General features: G+C 42.0%; 1 protein-coding gene across 1 annotated transcript in view; it reads left to right on the top strand.

Annotated features, from left to right (window-relative positions):
• Positions 1 to 15,692, top strand: part of CDH23 (cadherin related 23) — a 400,272-nt gene that overhangs the window by 27,455 nt on the left and 357,125 nt on the right. Inside the window, exon 3 of the mRNA XM_083503046.1 lies at positions 11,960 to 12,037. Within this exon, the coding sequence (XP_083359172.1) occupies positions 11,960 to 12,037 (78 nt within the window). The remainder of the gene's footprint in view (positions 1 to 11,959; positions 12,038 to 15,692) is intronic.

Below are 15,692 nucleotides of genomic sequence, written 5' to 3'. Positions count from 1 at the left end.
AAATGGTAAAGAGCAGCACCCCTTTCCCATGTGCTTCAAACAGACTTCATGTTACCAGCCCAAATAGTTCTTAATATATGCCCTGTAATAAATAACACCCCTGTCTCAGCTATAAAGTGTCTGTCTTCAACTGGGATGCTTAAAAATTCATGGCATTCTGGCAGCCAGATAAAGGAGGCTGCTTCTCATTTTTTCTCCTTCTATTGCTCTGCTGTTGATCCCCCTGAAATAGTAATTTGCTGAGCAGGGGGAGAAAACAAGTCATTAAAGTTAGCGACAATGTGTTGAAAAGATCAGCAGCAGCTGCCTAAAACACCACCTGGCAAGAGACTTCCATGTGGTGGCATTAACAGCCTAGCACTAGTGAACTCCCAGGTGTGTATGTTTGCCTGTGTGAGAGAGAGCCCACCTCCCAAATTACAGCACCCCAGTAGGTAGCTTTTAAAAATATGTTCCTTGTAGGAAGACTTTCAAACTCTGCTGTCTTCAGATGTCAAAGGGCTCATTGAGACAAAGAATAGAAATGTGGCTTAGGAGTAGGGCTGGGCAATATATCCATATATCGTCTAAAACCAGTTTGAAGTCCCTATCATGATATTGGTTTCATAATTTTTGACCTGCAATATATTGCAAACAGCATTCAAAATTTGCCAGCTGCATTTTGCCCTTAGATATTGGCCACTTGCAATCAAGTAAAGATGCCCAGACGCCAGGATAGAGTCTGATGTCTCCACCATCTGGAGATGCATGCTTGGGCATCCTTGGATCTTGCCTGTTTTCACACACTAGCAACACATCCTGTACAATTCTACAGTGGTGCCTCGCAAGACGAAAATAATCCGTTCCGCGAGTCTCTTCGTCTAGCGGTTTTTTCGTCTTGTGAAGCAACCCTATTAGCGGCTTAGTGGATTAACGCTATTAGCGGTTTAGCAGTTTAGCGGCTATTAAAGGCTTAGCGGCTTAGCGGCTAAAAGGCTATTAGCGGCTTAGCGGCTTAGAAAAAGGGGGGGAGCGGGAAAAAATGGCAAGACTCACAAGACTTTTTCGTCTTGCGAAGCAAGCCCATAGGGAAATTCGTCTAGCGAAGCAACGCAAAAACGGAAAACCCTTTCGTCTAGCGAGTTTTCCGTCTTGCGAGGCATTCGTCTTGCGGGGCACCACTGTATTTGTGATATGTTATCTGCACAATCAGAACAAATTTCAGGAACCCAAAAGTTGGAAAATACGGCTTGCGAGCCATCTGGCCCCCCTAATGGCAACTAGGCATTTCGCGTTGGTGACTATAACGCTGGTTTAAGAAGCCATTTGGCACCTAGTTTATATATCTGAGTTTCTCACATGACGTGTGTGTGTGTGTGTGTGTGTGCACGTGCGCATGTGCTATGCAAAAATTACAATGTGGGGAAAACCATGAAACCAGCCAATGCCTCTAGAATGCCTGATTTCAGCCATTGTGATGTATCAGTACATTGAAGTGTCTAGCTGGTGATATAACGTACAGTAATGTTGAAAACTATATATCACTCAGCCTACCTCACTGCCTTATATAGTCAGCCCATGAAGCACATTGCCTGGAAGTTGATTTCCAAGGCTTCAGACAGGTTTCCCCCCAGCTCAGGGAGTGAGCATGGAATCTTCTACATGTGCTGTATCACTGAGCTAGGGCCCTCGCCTTGCCTCCAGGCTTTTCCAATCTAAGGGATCTAGATAGGAATGAAATCTACACCCCATAGCTGGAGCATGTGTGCTTTTGGTAGCCTGGCAACTGGGCTGTACCAAATACTGTAATATGGCTGCTTAAGAAGATCCTGCCATTAACATATCACAGCTTTTGTGCTAAGCGAGAAAAGTGTGGCTGTCAAGAATGAAGGTCATTTGTCCCATGGAAAACTGGCTGCACATCAAGTATTGCAACAAAATCCTTGTTATTCGAAAGTCTGCTTTGTATATGGCTGGCGGTTTTCAGTAAAGCTGCTGCCCAGCAGGTTTCATAGCGCTTTGGGCATCCAGTAATCGTAATCGGCAGGTGCTCTAAACTAAGATTTCAAAACTTAGCATGCCACAGAAATGTGTTATTCTTTGGTCTTGTAAATATATTGCCCCCACGGTCTCATGCCTTTCCATCTCTCTAATCTGCATCTTAACATCATTTGCTTCCAAGCTGAAGGAAATAAACCAGTTTTGTGTGATGGTCTAACCCTCTGGAAAAGTGAACTGGCATTACTTTAAAAAAAAAAAAACCAGCCATGAGATTATGCTTTGAATTATTGTTACTGTTCTGCCAGCTCCTGAATGCTAAGGTGCTTAGATTTCAATATGGTGTATATAAGAGAATATTTGAACGCAGACCAATTTATGGTGATAGTCATGACGGCTGGCTTCGCAAAGGGAAGGAAAAAAAACACCAAACCCTTTCAGGCTTACTCAGCTATGGTATTCTTGGAACATTTTGCTGCCTTGAAAGGGAGGGGGTTAGGAAAAGTTCACGCAAAATACAGCCTTAGGGTTCAACATGTGCAGATTTGCTAGGCAACACACCTGCATTAGGCTTTGATCTGTGGTTGTTGGACGGGCAGTAATCAAAGTGAAGCCCTGCACTATCTCAGCCTAGAGAACTGGCTCAAACCCATCCCTCATTTGAGCTCAGCTGAGCCAAGGCAGGGACTGTGCCAAGGGGGTGACACAGAACTAGATGAGTTGAGGGCAGTATGCAGTAGAACACATATGCAAACACACACCTATAGTCACTGCTACAGGTGCATTTTTTTGGTATGCATGAGAAGTAGTTGGAGATTGACAGCTGCTGCCAAGTGCTTTTAATAGGAGTTTTCCTATAAGCATGTTACTTCAGGAAGCAGAGATTTAATAATGGCATGTACTCAACAGCTCCCTGTCTGGGGAAAGCTAGTATGTTGAGGACAGCAGAATTATATGTGGTGTTGTTTTATGAAAGAGTTTAGGCTTGAGATTTCTGTTCCCATGTCTGGTTATGTTCATCAGCTTGAGTTTATTATAGAACCAGCTAGAGGCCCAACAAGACATTATCTTTGGGGTGCAGTGAGATGGTAAACTGGTGGAACAACAACAACAACAACAACAACAACAACAACAACAACAGTTCAAAGTTCAAAACTGGGATAAATGAATATCATCCAAGAAGGGAGCAAGCCAGCATAATTCAGAAGTGCCAGGAGCCAGCACAGGAGCTTACTAACTGGCTGAGCATCAAAACTGAGATTCATTCCTATGACTTAAGTTTAATATACTCAGTTCAAGACACCCAGATTGCTGGAAACATCTGGAAAAAATGGCACCCATTTTGAAAACAAGCCTTAAGTGGTGGTTGTTTCCACATTCAGGAGCAAACTAAAACTTGGTAAAGGCCTAGCCAGACACTATTATTATTTTTAAAAGCCTGGAGATTGGGCAATTGTACATCTCGCCTTCAGAATGACACCATAATGTGTACCAAAGTGGGGAGCATTGGCTAGTATTTGTAGATGCAGCAATGGACTAATTGCTAATCAACTTCCTAGTAGTCTATCTGCTTGTGCCAACATTTATAAAAGGAAAATGTTAATGATGTTTCTAATGGGGATAAATGAATAAAATGTGGCCTATGCTTTTTTTAAAAAAAAGAGTAGTTGGTGTAAAAATAATAAACATTCAGAAAATAGGTCAGGACTAGTTTGGTTTCCATCCTTTTTAGTAGATCCTTACGTAGCCAAAATGGTACCGGAAGGATCAAAGGAACCAGAGGGTTTGCAGAAGTGCAAAAAATTAAGGGGTGGGTAGGAATAGATATAAAACAGATCAATTAGTACTGAGCATGCTTGGTGGGTACAAACAGACTGTTGAGAGGGGGGGGGGAATCCAAAACTGGAGGAATTGAGTTTTTTCCAGCTGTGAGTTACAAATACCCACAACTTTTTGCAGCATTGGTTGTGCTGCTGCTGTCATTCTAGATGCTGAACGAGAGAAGAACATGAAACAGGTCCCAGAATTAAATGCATTCCCCCCCCCCCCCGTTAAGCGTGGCATTCTCAACGAGCGAATTTTCATGTTGCACAGAGCTCTGATCCCATACCCCCACCCCCACCCTCCAACTGGGGAGGGACTTTTTGAAAAGTGCTGGGAAGCATTGAGTTGTGTAGTAAGGAAGCAAAAAATAATAATAATCAACTAGCTTAAACAAGTCCTCTTCTGAAATTACAGCTCCGAGGTTCCACTGAACATATTGTGTTGTTTCCCTCTAGTGTCTGATTCAAGCAACTGCATAATTCAGTTTGAATTTAGATCAACAAAAAAAGAAAAAGAAAAAAATCTAGACCTGTTACTAAAACAAACCAAAAGAGGCAAATTTAAGGTGACCATTACAGTTCATCCAAGGTACATCTGCATCTGTACTGTTAGTTCAACCCACACAGCAATCAGTGCTGCACTATGGAGTCCCAAACTATGCATGCTTAACTGGGAGAAAATCCCAATGTACTTGGCGAACCTTATTAACAAGAAAGTTTTGGTAGGATTGCAACCCTAGGTGCTGGAGAAGTTTATAGCATTAGGTGGCTGAATACCACTCTGCAGTAAACAATGCAACTTGTGATGAACACATGTGTTTGGCAACACTCTCCTAGCCTTGCAGGAGCATCAATAATAGATATCTGTGCTGCTGGCTGTCTCCAGACAGGTCGTTTTGCCATGAGCTCTGTGTGCTCTCTAGGAAAAAAGAGCCACCATAGAAATCTGAGAATGAAGAGCAGAGTGAATAAAATGAAGGTGAATTTGTTCAAAGATGGGTACAGGTACTGTCCACTCAGGAGGCAGGAGTACAATCATCAACCCGCCTCTCCCAGAATGCTGCTGTTCAAGAAACTGAAAGGCTCTTCTGTAGCATAATCATTGCAACAAACACTGCAAGTTCTGCAGAGACTTCCCATCTGGTATCTGTACGAACCACACTTTTGTTCACAAAATCAGTTTGGCCATGTTGCTCCATTAGAAAAAAGCCGGGGTGGGGAAAAACGTATTAGGATGAGCCACTGTTATGTATTACTATTATTTTATCCCACTTTTTTGCCTCATAACTGACCTCCAAGCTGGTTGACCATATGAAAATTAATATATAATAAATGTTATTCTTTTTAAAAAATGAATTATTTTTTTAAGTAATACTTTCATAAATCAGTGGTGTTTTATATGAAGGTTTAGCGGAGAGGGGAGAAGGGTGAAAATGTCCTTTTCCACACTTTTCCATTACGGCGTGGAAAAGATAAAGTATAGAATACAGTACGTTTAGAAATGATGGGGAAAACCATGAAGGGGAAGGTGAATGTGAAATGAATGTGTATTTGGAAAATAAAAATAAAAATTGATTATTGGTTGCTACCCATCTGACTGGGTTTCCCCAACCACTCTGAGTGGCTCCCAACAGAATATTAAAAACATGATAAAACATCAGACATTAAAAACTTCCCTAAGCAGGGCTGCCTTCAGATGACTTCTAAAGGTTGTATAGTTACTTATCTCCTTGCCATTTTATGGGAGGGTGTTCCAAAGGGTGGGCGCCTCTACCTGGTTCCTATAACTTCACTTCTCTCAGTGAGGGAACCACCAGAAGGCCCTCAGTGCTTGATCTCAGTGTCCGGGCTGAGCGACGTATGCATTCATTTGTAAACTTTTGAAACTCAGAAACAAAATTATATAAAAAAGGGAAAATGACCACTCCCAAGCCTTAAATCCAAATGGTAAAGTTTCACAGAATTCAATTCACTTCTTGAGTAACATGGAAGAGGATGAAAACTTCCTCACAGCTCAAATGCCTATGCATTTTAAGTTGTGAATATTGTTGATCATTGCCATAAAGATACTATTTTACTGACAGCCACTTTTTTCTAATGCCTTTCACCACCTGTTAAGCCCACAGTATATCTTGAAGGAAGGCGGGGTTCCAGTGGCAGGATTTGTTTTCACCCCCTGCTCCCCATCTTTTTCCAATCCTAATGCTGCTGATTAATAATAATAATAATATGTCCTTTATTCTCCCTCTATCTCTTACCACATAACTTCTGTAGGAGCCTGGTGATGCACCTTTCTCTATAGGGGGTTTCCCCCCTCCTCCTGCTGCTATTTCAACAAGTGCTGTGCCAAAAATTTCTCCTGTGTTCCCCTCCTCAAAACATTATGCATTGATGAATGAGAAAAGAAATTGCATTTGAACATTATCACAGGGGAGGGGGAGAAATCAATTAATTTATCCTTGGTAAGGTTTGTAGGGTTTTATTTTTTTATTTGTATGTGATTACCTTATTTTTGAGGTGATGGCGGCAGGTTATGGGTGCCCTTTCTTTTGTGCTCAAATCATCTGTACTCTGCAGCCTTCTGAATGCCCACACACTTCAATTAAAGCCCAGGGGAAGACCTCATGAGGTAATTCTCCCCATGGGGTTTTTCAGATCAGGCAAACAGGAGGTTACAGAATGCTAGAGAAAACTTGACTGGGGAGGGGGAATACACCATGCTTGGTCACCTCAAAACCCCAAACTGATCAAAATTCTAACGAAATTCTCAAGCATCCTAAGAACGAGGCAGAAGCCTCTTTGGGCAGAGTAAAAAAAATATTGTAAAATTTACTAATTGTAAATTAGTTCTTTGCTAATTTCAAAATCTCAGCACCTGAAGGCATAGCAGATGTTAGGTGGCAATCTTAAACTTGATTTGTTTGTAGGGAGTCTGAGCTAGTGCAAGTTTTTGGCAAACTGCCCTCTAGCAGTATGCCACCAGAGGGTCTTGGGGTATCTTATGTCACAGTGCCAAGCTCCTCCCCACCCCTACCCCTTTTAAAATATTGCTTCCATACCAAGCTATCATGTGTACAGGATAACAAATGAAGAGGCAAGGAACAGCTGCGAAGGCAAATAGTCAGGTGTTGAAGTTGCTGCCAAGAAGATTATATGGAGCACCACTCTCCAAATTAGAGCTATCGGCTCTTAAACTGAGAAGATGTTCAAGCCCCCTCTTAAGTTTCACTTGTTTCTATCACATCTGAAAAACATGCTTTTTTTAAATGCAGATTTTCTGTTTTTAAAAGATAGTGAGAATTCTGAATATTGAAAGTAATATTCAGGCTGTGGGAAAGAAACACATTTTATTGCTAAGAAGAACACAACGGTGGTGATTCTACACTGCCCCTGAGAGACGCCTCCATCTGCCTGATTTCCTTTGTTGTACATAGGCATCTCTTTTTTAGAGGGTTAGCACAAGTTCCAGGACATATTATTTCCCGATGAGCTTCAATTGGCTTTGTTTATTGACATGCTTTGTGGCTGGCTTGTCTCTCTGCCTTTTGTCTGCTACCTTATGCTTTAGAATGAAGCTGATGTAAAAAGCACTTCAGAGAATCATCCATTGGGATGTTATATACATAGGAATGGGATTAGAATCTGGGTGACCAGCACAGGCACTATTCCTGAAATTAATTTTGCAAAAGATAAAGAGGACTATAAAGTGACAACACCGTCAGTTTACATATTAGAAACAAAAAGGAAGCAGGTGGGGGGGGGCAATTAGTGCTTAATTGTTATAACTGAATGTAGCAACCCTTAAAACTCTATTTCAGCTAAGAATATGTGTCACAAACATACATGGTGACACACCTCATATCCTGTTGTTTCACACCAATTTGGCATATGATGGCAAGAAGAATGAGGAACACTCAGCCTAATTGTGATTGAGGGCAGGGGCTCTCTCTCTAAGCGATCAGTTCAGACAAATTGGGTGGGGGTACCTGAAACGAATGTAGAGATGGAGGAAGGGAGGGGGGAAAGTACAGAGATACACTGGATGGCACAGAGAGAGAGAGAATTCCTCTGCTGCAGACACCCACCCCGTCAGGTTACCTGGCCTTCAGCTGAAAGAAGGAAATGCATCTCCTAATGCTTTTACAACTCATCAAAGGTAAATTTTCAAAGGTGAAAAGTAGGGTTGGTTGGTGTCATTTTGCACTGAACCTACAAAATATATCCCCCTATTTATTGTCCAGTGATTTGGCACATTGCTAGAAGTGAGTGAACCCAGAATCGAGAAAAAAGACAAGTACACCTTTCCATGTGACACTCCTGTCACATGCTGACATCTGGGAATCCAGACATGCAGGTTACACTCGATCTGTGTGCAAACGGCCTCTCAAAATTCTCCACCCTTTTGGAGAAATTCCTTTTGTGAGCAGGGAAATTGGAAGGATGTGGGGGTAGGAGAAATTCTCCAATAGCTTCTTGGGCCAGTGGAGCCCACCATTACCCATTAGTATCAATAGTACAACTTTCTTTATTTTTCTCCACTGCAACTGGCAGCAGCTGTCTTGGCAGCTGGGCCACCACCACCATTTTGCATCTTCCACAGTTTCTCCAGATCTAATGTTGTTCCAGGTCACATGCTGGCTGGGCCTGATAGGAGTTGTAGCCCAAGACAGCTGGAGAACACCAGGTTGATGAATGCTGATTTAGGTATTCTCCGTTTATTGTCTTGGAATTGCTGTGTGTTAAAATTTTACTGTCCTCTTCCCTGAAATCACTAAGGTGAAGGATGGGTTGTTATAAATATTTTAAACAAAACAGAGGAACTATGTTTTGCTATAACTTCTTTATTGTCTTGGAATAAGCCAAGAAGTCTAGGCTAACATTGATTGGGAACAGCTTTGTATAAATCTGCCAAACTGATTATGAGTGTTTGAGGAGTATATTTCACACTATACTGTCAAAACTACTCTTCATTGTGCTAGTGTCCAGTAAGCTTTCAGGTGTTTTGGTGCATTCAGAACTGGGCACCTGTTTTGTAGGTGAGCCAGCAACATGATCCTGCAGAGACAAGATGCAAAATATTTCTGACAGGCCAATTAAATCCCCTATTTCCCTTGTTCAATAATGTCTGGCAGTGAAAGTAGATCTCTTAATAAAAGACAGTGCTGGCTGTTCTAACGCTGGCTGGGAACCAAAGAAAGCCCATCTGTCAAATGTATTACGCTTTGCATCTATGCCCTTTCAGAAACTTGGTAGATCTGTCTTCTGCTAACACAATTTCTCCATTTTTCACTCTGCTTCCAAACCAGTGCGGGCCACTCTGCTTTGTTGTCCTGGTTCTGATTTCCCCAGATCAGTCATGCATCAATTAATGTGGCCTTTGGCTAAGTAACACCTCTGAGCCTCAGATCTCCATTTCTGAAGTGGTAAAAAAGAGTTACTTGCTTCATTGTAAGGGCCCCTTCAGATATTTTTTTAATTGAGCGTTCAACCTTATACAGTGGTACCTCGGGTTACATACGCTACAGGTTACATACGCTTCAGGTTACAGACTCTGCTAACCCAGAAATAGTGCTTCAGGTTAAGAACTTTGCTTCAGGATGAGAACAGAAATCGTGCTCCGGTGGCGCAGCAGCAGCAGGAGGCCCCATTGGCTAAAGTGGTGCTTCAGGTTAAGAACAGTTTCAGGTTAAGTACGGACCTCCGGAACGAATTAAGTACGTAACCCGAGGTGCCACTGTATGTGATCTTGATGTTACTGGGGCAGTTATATGCTATCACACTTTCAATACCATTTGTGCCTGCAGAAGTTTCTGGGCAGCTAAATTGTTTATTTTGCAGTAGGTATATATGTTCAGTAGTTTCCTGCTAAAATCCTGTAATTTGTCAATAGTACAAATGCTCTGCTTTTGTTTATGCCGTGGTTCAAAAATGCTCCCTCCCGATGGCAATAATGTGGCTACTTTGGGGACGTATTGCAGAACAGCTAAGAAAGTGGAATAAATGTGTCTATGGTCCTGTGTAAATCCATCTCTGATGCACTATTATTGCATCCATGACTTGTTTCAACTCATGTTTAGTCGTATTGTATGAGGGTCTCCTGTACACCGTTTGGAGTGATTAAGTGGTATAACCACAGATTGTTGAAATACATAAATAAATAGAAATGATGCAGAGTCCATAAGCAGAAAAATACCAGCCTGAAGCGACCCTAAGATTGTTACTGGTGTGACTGCGATAGGGAACAGCTACCTGCTCCGAATCCCCACAATTATGCTAAAATGCCAGTAACAACAACAACAATGAAGGAGATTCGTACTAAACATTTTTTATTTTTTAAAAACCTTTTTGACAGTAAGAGCTGTTCGGCAGTGGAACAGACTCCCACGAGAGGTGGTGTACTCTCCTTCCTTGGAGGTTTTTAAGCAGAGATTGAATGGCCACCTGTCAGGGATTATTTAGCAGGGATTCCTGCATTGCAGGGGGCTGGACTAGATGGCCCTTGGGGTCCCTTCCAACCCTAAGATTCTATGATTCTAAATGCTTCCGGGTGCAAGGGTCTTGCAAGCGTGTGTGCTTTTACTTGAGCAAAAATAAGCGGGCAGCTGAAATAAGTGAGCCTCATTATTTAAGGTGAAAGGAAAGGATGCTCTGGTGCAATTAAGGCTGACGAGGCAAAAGGCTGACAGCCATGGGAACAATGTGAGGTATTAATCATGTGCTAAAACAGTAATTGCCATCTCCTGTTCCCTTTGCATGGTCTTGCCACCCCCATGCAACAGAAGGAAAATAATAATTATAAAAGAAACAACCATTTGTCTTCGGGAAGATCTAGGAATCTGGTTCCTCCTACATTCACAGCAGCAAACACAAAGTGGCTTGTGGAAGAGCTGGGCTCGAGGTCCTTTCTGGGAGCCTCCTATATGATGGGTGCATTGATGATAGCCTAGCTGCATGGATATAGCCAGTCTTAGCCTATCCTTTAAATTAAAGTGTGCAATCATGTGCAGAAGTCATATAGCAAGGGGCATGCACATCAGCTGCATTTTAATAACTCCATTTAAAACACAAAATGAAACTTACATAGGACAAAGAAAGGGCCATACAGTGAGGTGTGTGTGTTTATGTATGCATATACAAAGTTTTGTTTATTGTTTCTAGTCATGTCCTAAATAGCAATGGGGTGGGTTAATTCCTCCGGAGTTTGATTTGGAATCAGTTCAGTAATTACAAAGACTTCTTTCAGAAAACAACCTTTCCTGTTCTTAAAGCATGCCCAGCAAATGATGCTGCCACCTGCACTAATTAGGAACAGCTCCTAATTCCAGTCATTCGTGAAGTCGGTTTGAGAAATAGCACCTCAAATAGTTGTATCTTAGGACAAACTACAGGATACGTAAGGGTTTTTGGATAAAGTTGTGTGAACAAAGAATAAAAACCCAGGGCTGAGTGCACAGTAGACAGGAGTGTGGACACAACCTGAGTTTGCAGAAAGCAGTATGCCTGCAACAGATGTGTCAACTGTGTGCAACAAATGAGAAACACATGCACATTTATCAATTTTTAAAAGCCAGCTCCCTTGGAAAGTCACGACACATTCATGCATCCTGGACAGGAATGCCACACAGTACAGTGGTACCTCGGGTTAAGTACTTAATTCATTCCGGAGGTCCGTACTTAACCTGAAACTGTTCTTAACCTGAAGCACCACTTTAGCTAATGGGGCCTCCAGCTGCCGCTGCGCCACCACCACACGATTTCTGTTCTCATCCTGAAGCAAAGTTCTTAACCCAAGGTACTATTTCTGGGTTAGTGGAGTCTGTAACCTGAAGCGTCTGTAACCTGAAACGTCTATAACCCAAGGTACCACTGTACATCCTTTCATCTTTATTGGTGCCTCTCTGCTTCCACCCACTGGGATCCACGATTCTTTCTACTTTCATTTTAGGAGCGGACCAATTTGCTGTGTCTGACTTAAAAGGAGGAATAAGTGCTTTTCAGTAGCTCAGCTGGCACTAGCTATTTACTTTGGGTCATGCAAAAAGCTCCCTTTTTACCCATTGCAATCTAGCCTTCTTGTTCAGGGCTTTGTCTGTAGCATCAGTTAAAACATGACCTCACAGATATAAACAACCCCTTTTTATCTGTCCCTATTTTTCCAGGCCTAAGCAATCGCTTGCCGTACTTCGTAAATTATTTCTTCGACACATACCTGTTGATCAATGAAGATACGCCAGTGGGTAAGTGCATTGAGCTTTTATGTCTAATGAGTTAAATGGCATGGTTCACATCAAATTCTCTTTGGCGGGGGTGGAGTGGGGGATGAAGAAAGTCAAGAACGGCGACTCAGCATGTTGATTTTAAAGGAGCTGCCTATAAAAGGCAAATAGATTCCCCCTCTAGAGCGTTAAAATGTGCACTGTCTTTGGTTGCTTTCAGAAGGCTGATAAAGATTCTGTTGATGAGGCTGTTGGTTTCAGTCTGATTAAAGGGAAATTAAACTGGATGCACTGTGAAGAATCCCAAACGCTAGTGTGGATTTACTTACCCTGTTTTCCCCAAAATAAGATAGTGTCTTATATTAATTTTTGCTCCCAAAGATGCGCTAGGTCTTATTTTCAGGGGATGTTTTATTTTTCCATGAAGAAGAATATGGTACACATTTATTGCCTAATTGTGAGTCAGCCAGACTCCGTCAGGGCAGAGCGAGCAACAGGCGGCTCGCTGATTTAAAGAGACCTCACACTGCCTGAACAGCTCCGGCTGCGCTGTGGCCAATCCGTGAGCTGCGTGGCGTCACCCGCTGCTACGGTCCAGAGGAGTCAGACGCCTTACGGTAGCTTCAGGGGCCTTATATTCCGGGGAGGCCTTATGTTTGGGGGAGGCCTTATTATTGGGGAGGTCTTATTTTCAGGGGATGCCTTATATTACAGCGAGAGGCAAAACTGGAAATAGGTCTTATTTTCGGGGGATGTCTTACTTTCAGGGAAAGACGGTAGTTCTGTTCCATGAACCTAGACGTCCATATTTTGCTAACGGTTTTGTTGTTGCAGGTTTATGTGCCCTCCACTATTCACTTTTTAAAATTTATTTTTGTGTATGGTGAAGCATTTTCTCTTCTTATCTATTCCGTCTGCAATGCAATATATTGTTGTATCTGGCAGTAGAGAACACCAGAGTTGAAATTAATTATTCTGACTGTACCTTACTACTGTGTTTCTTGGTTCAGTCCAATAAGTTTCTTTAAAATAAAATGTATGAGTTGGGATAGCTCAGTCAGTACAGCATGAGACTCTTAAAATTAGGGCCAAGGGTTCAAACCCCACATTGCTGGGAAATTGGACCAGATGACTGTCAGGGTCCCTTCCAACTTTACAATGCTATGATTGTATGATGTGTAAATAGCCACCTTGGTCTCGAATCTTCTGCTTCGTGTGGTCAGAACTGGCAACTAAGTAGCTTACACAGTTTTATTTATTTATTTTAAAAAATATTTATATACTGCTATATCATAAAAATATATCACAGCGGTTTACACCAACACAGAAACATAAAACGAACAAGAACATCATAAAAAGTTAAAAATAAAACAAGTTAAAAGCAAATTAATAACAAACATCAACAGGCCATCGTTGGGAGTGTACTCTTAATTGCCTGCATAGTACTGGCGGAATAGAAAAGCTTTTAGCAAGTGTTTAAATGTTGGCGCAGAAGAAGTTGGTCCGCTGAATCTTTTGGCAGGGTGTTCCACCGGACTGGGAAGATGACCCTAAAAGCTCGATTTCTTGTTGTTGTCAAATGACCCTCACCAACTCCTTTACATGTCTATCCAAAAGTTGGTCTTGGTGCTTACCTTAGGGAAACTGGGTAGTGGGATTGCATCCTGAAGTACTCGGAGTTTGAAAACAAAAACCAGGGTTGTCCAAATACTCAGCTAAGCTCTACTCACTGTGCAGTTATCAGTTCCCCCAAATTATCCTGAGTGTAAAGATAGGTTTTATGAAATTCGCAAAAACAATGTTGTCATGCCCCAAAATCCTTTTAACGGGTGAGAAATTCCAGGGGTGGAAATGAAGGATGTTGCTGTGAAGCTATAGTAACATTTTTAAAACATGAAACAAAAGCATTTAATTGAACTTTTATTTCATGCCACTTGAAAATATGGCATACGTGAACATGTCTTCCACATCCAGATAGATGCCTAGTGAGCCGACTGAGAACAGGGAATGGGTGTGTGTGTGTGTGTGGTTTTAATTGTGCCCTTGGCAAAATATTTCGGCGTTTGATTGACAGATTTAGCCTTTATTTATTTATTTTGTCAGTGATCAGTTTTAGTAAATGTAAAAATCGATTGGGCCCTTTCTTGGCCTCTTTCCAAGCTCTCAGTCCATTAAACTTGTGCTCTTCAATCAGGGCCTGTGGATGGCTAGTAATGCTGTTCGAATTGATTGTAAGCCCTGTGTGTGCACAAGCACAGTCTGAGCATGATGGGCTGCTCTCCCTGTTCAAGCTAATAGCTGAGATTTTATCAGGGCCTGAATAGCAGAGCCCTCTATTTTCTTGCATGTGCTCCCCCACCCCACCCCCCGTTTGCAGTTCACGCTTGCAACACAACACCATTAATCCATGTATTCTTAGTGAAAGGTAAATTTGATTCTGAATTAAAAACAAGAAAACAAAAAACATGTGATGCTTAAGACATCCTTTAGGGGGGAGGAATAAGGTATTGTAGCATGAACCTGGACTCCCAGGGTGGCAGCTAAGCCCCAGGGTTTGGCTTAGGGTGTTGTCTGAGCCTCATAGTTAAGCTCTCTCCTCCTTAACTGAGGGGCCTAACCACCAATTGCCACTGCCATCTTCCCTGCAAGGTCACAGGGTGTGCTTTGGTTTAATTTAATTTGATTTCCCATCTACACTAATAATACCAGAAATATTTGGCGCAATCTAGAGGTTGAAGATTTTGTAAATATACGTAGAGAGAGAGAGAGGTGCTACTTGAAATTAACAGGAGGGCACAACACTGGGAACCAGCAATTCCAAAGGAAAACCTGTGCACTCAGGCCCCAGTTACATGATTTGATTATTACATTTTAACCGTTCTCCAAGCTTCAGAGGATCTGCTTGTGGATAAGTAGTTCTATGCAACAGGGAGAACATCCAAACACACACACACACACACACACACACACACACACACGTCCATGTGGAGTAGCTTTCAGAGCTGGCAGGTTTTCGCACATGAGGCCAACTAGTTTTAGAGTAAAAACAACAAGCACAAGATGTCCCTGATTGTAGTTTGGAGCCTGTTGTTCTCAGCTAAGAGCTTTATAAATGAGGCTGATTGCATTCAACTAAATACGGAAGCTGCTTATGGCCCTTGTGAATCATTGTACAGTATATAGTCCTAGTGTAGAACTTAGTGCTCCACAAATTGCCTTCCCTTGATATTGTATACTTAAAATCTTTGCTGGGCTACTGGATAAAGATGGTGGCAGTGATACTTTATTGTGTATCTCTTTGCAGTCCCAATCAGCTACAATTTAGGCATAATTTTTATTTGGTGTGGGGGGAAGGGAACTCTCTTCGTTCCATTAAGCATCATAGCTAAATCTCATTAGCTATAATAAAAAAAATTCCTTCCAGTAGCACCTTAAAGACCAACTAAGTTAGTTCTTGGTATGAGCTTTCGTGTGCATGCACACTTCTTCAGATACACACATCTGAAGAAGTATGCATGCACACGAAAGCTCATACCAAGAACTAACTTAGTTGGTCTTTAAGGTGCTACTGGAAGGAATTTTTTTTATTTTGACTATGGCAGACCAACACGGCTACCTATCTACAACTGGTCTCATTAGCTATGTGAGGCTATATAAGGATGTTGTTGTTGTTGTT

Source organism: Podarcis liolepis (genome assembly GCF_965112155.1).
Source record: "Podarcis liolepis genome assembly, chromosome: 5".
Classification (NCBI taxonomy): Eukaryota; Metazoa; Chordata; class Lepidosauria; order Squamata; family Lacertidae; genus Podarcis; species Podarcis liolepis.
Note: the sequence above shows the minus strand (reverse complement) of the source record. Positions and strands in the feature narration are given on the sequence as shown.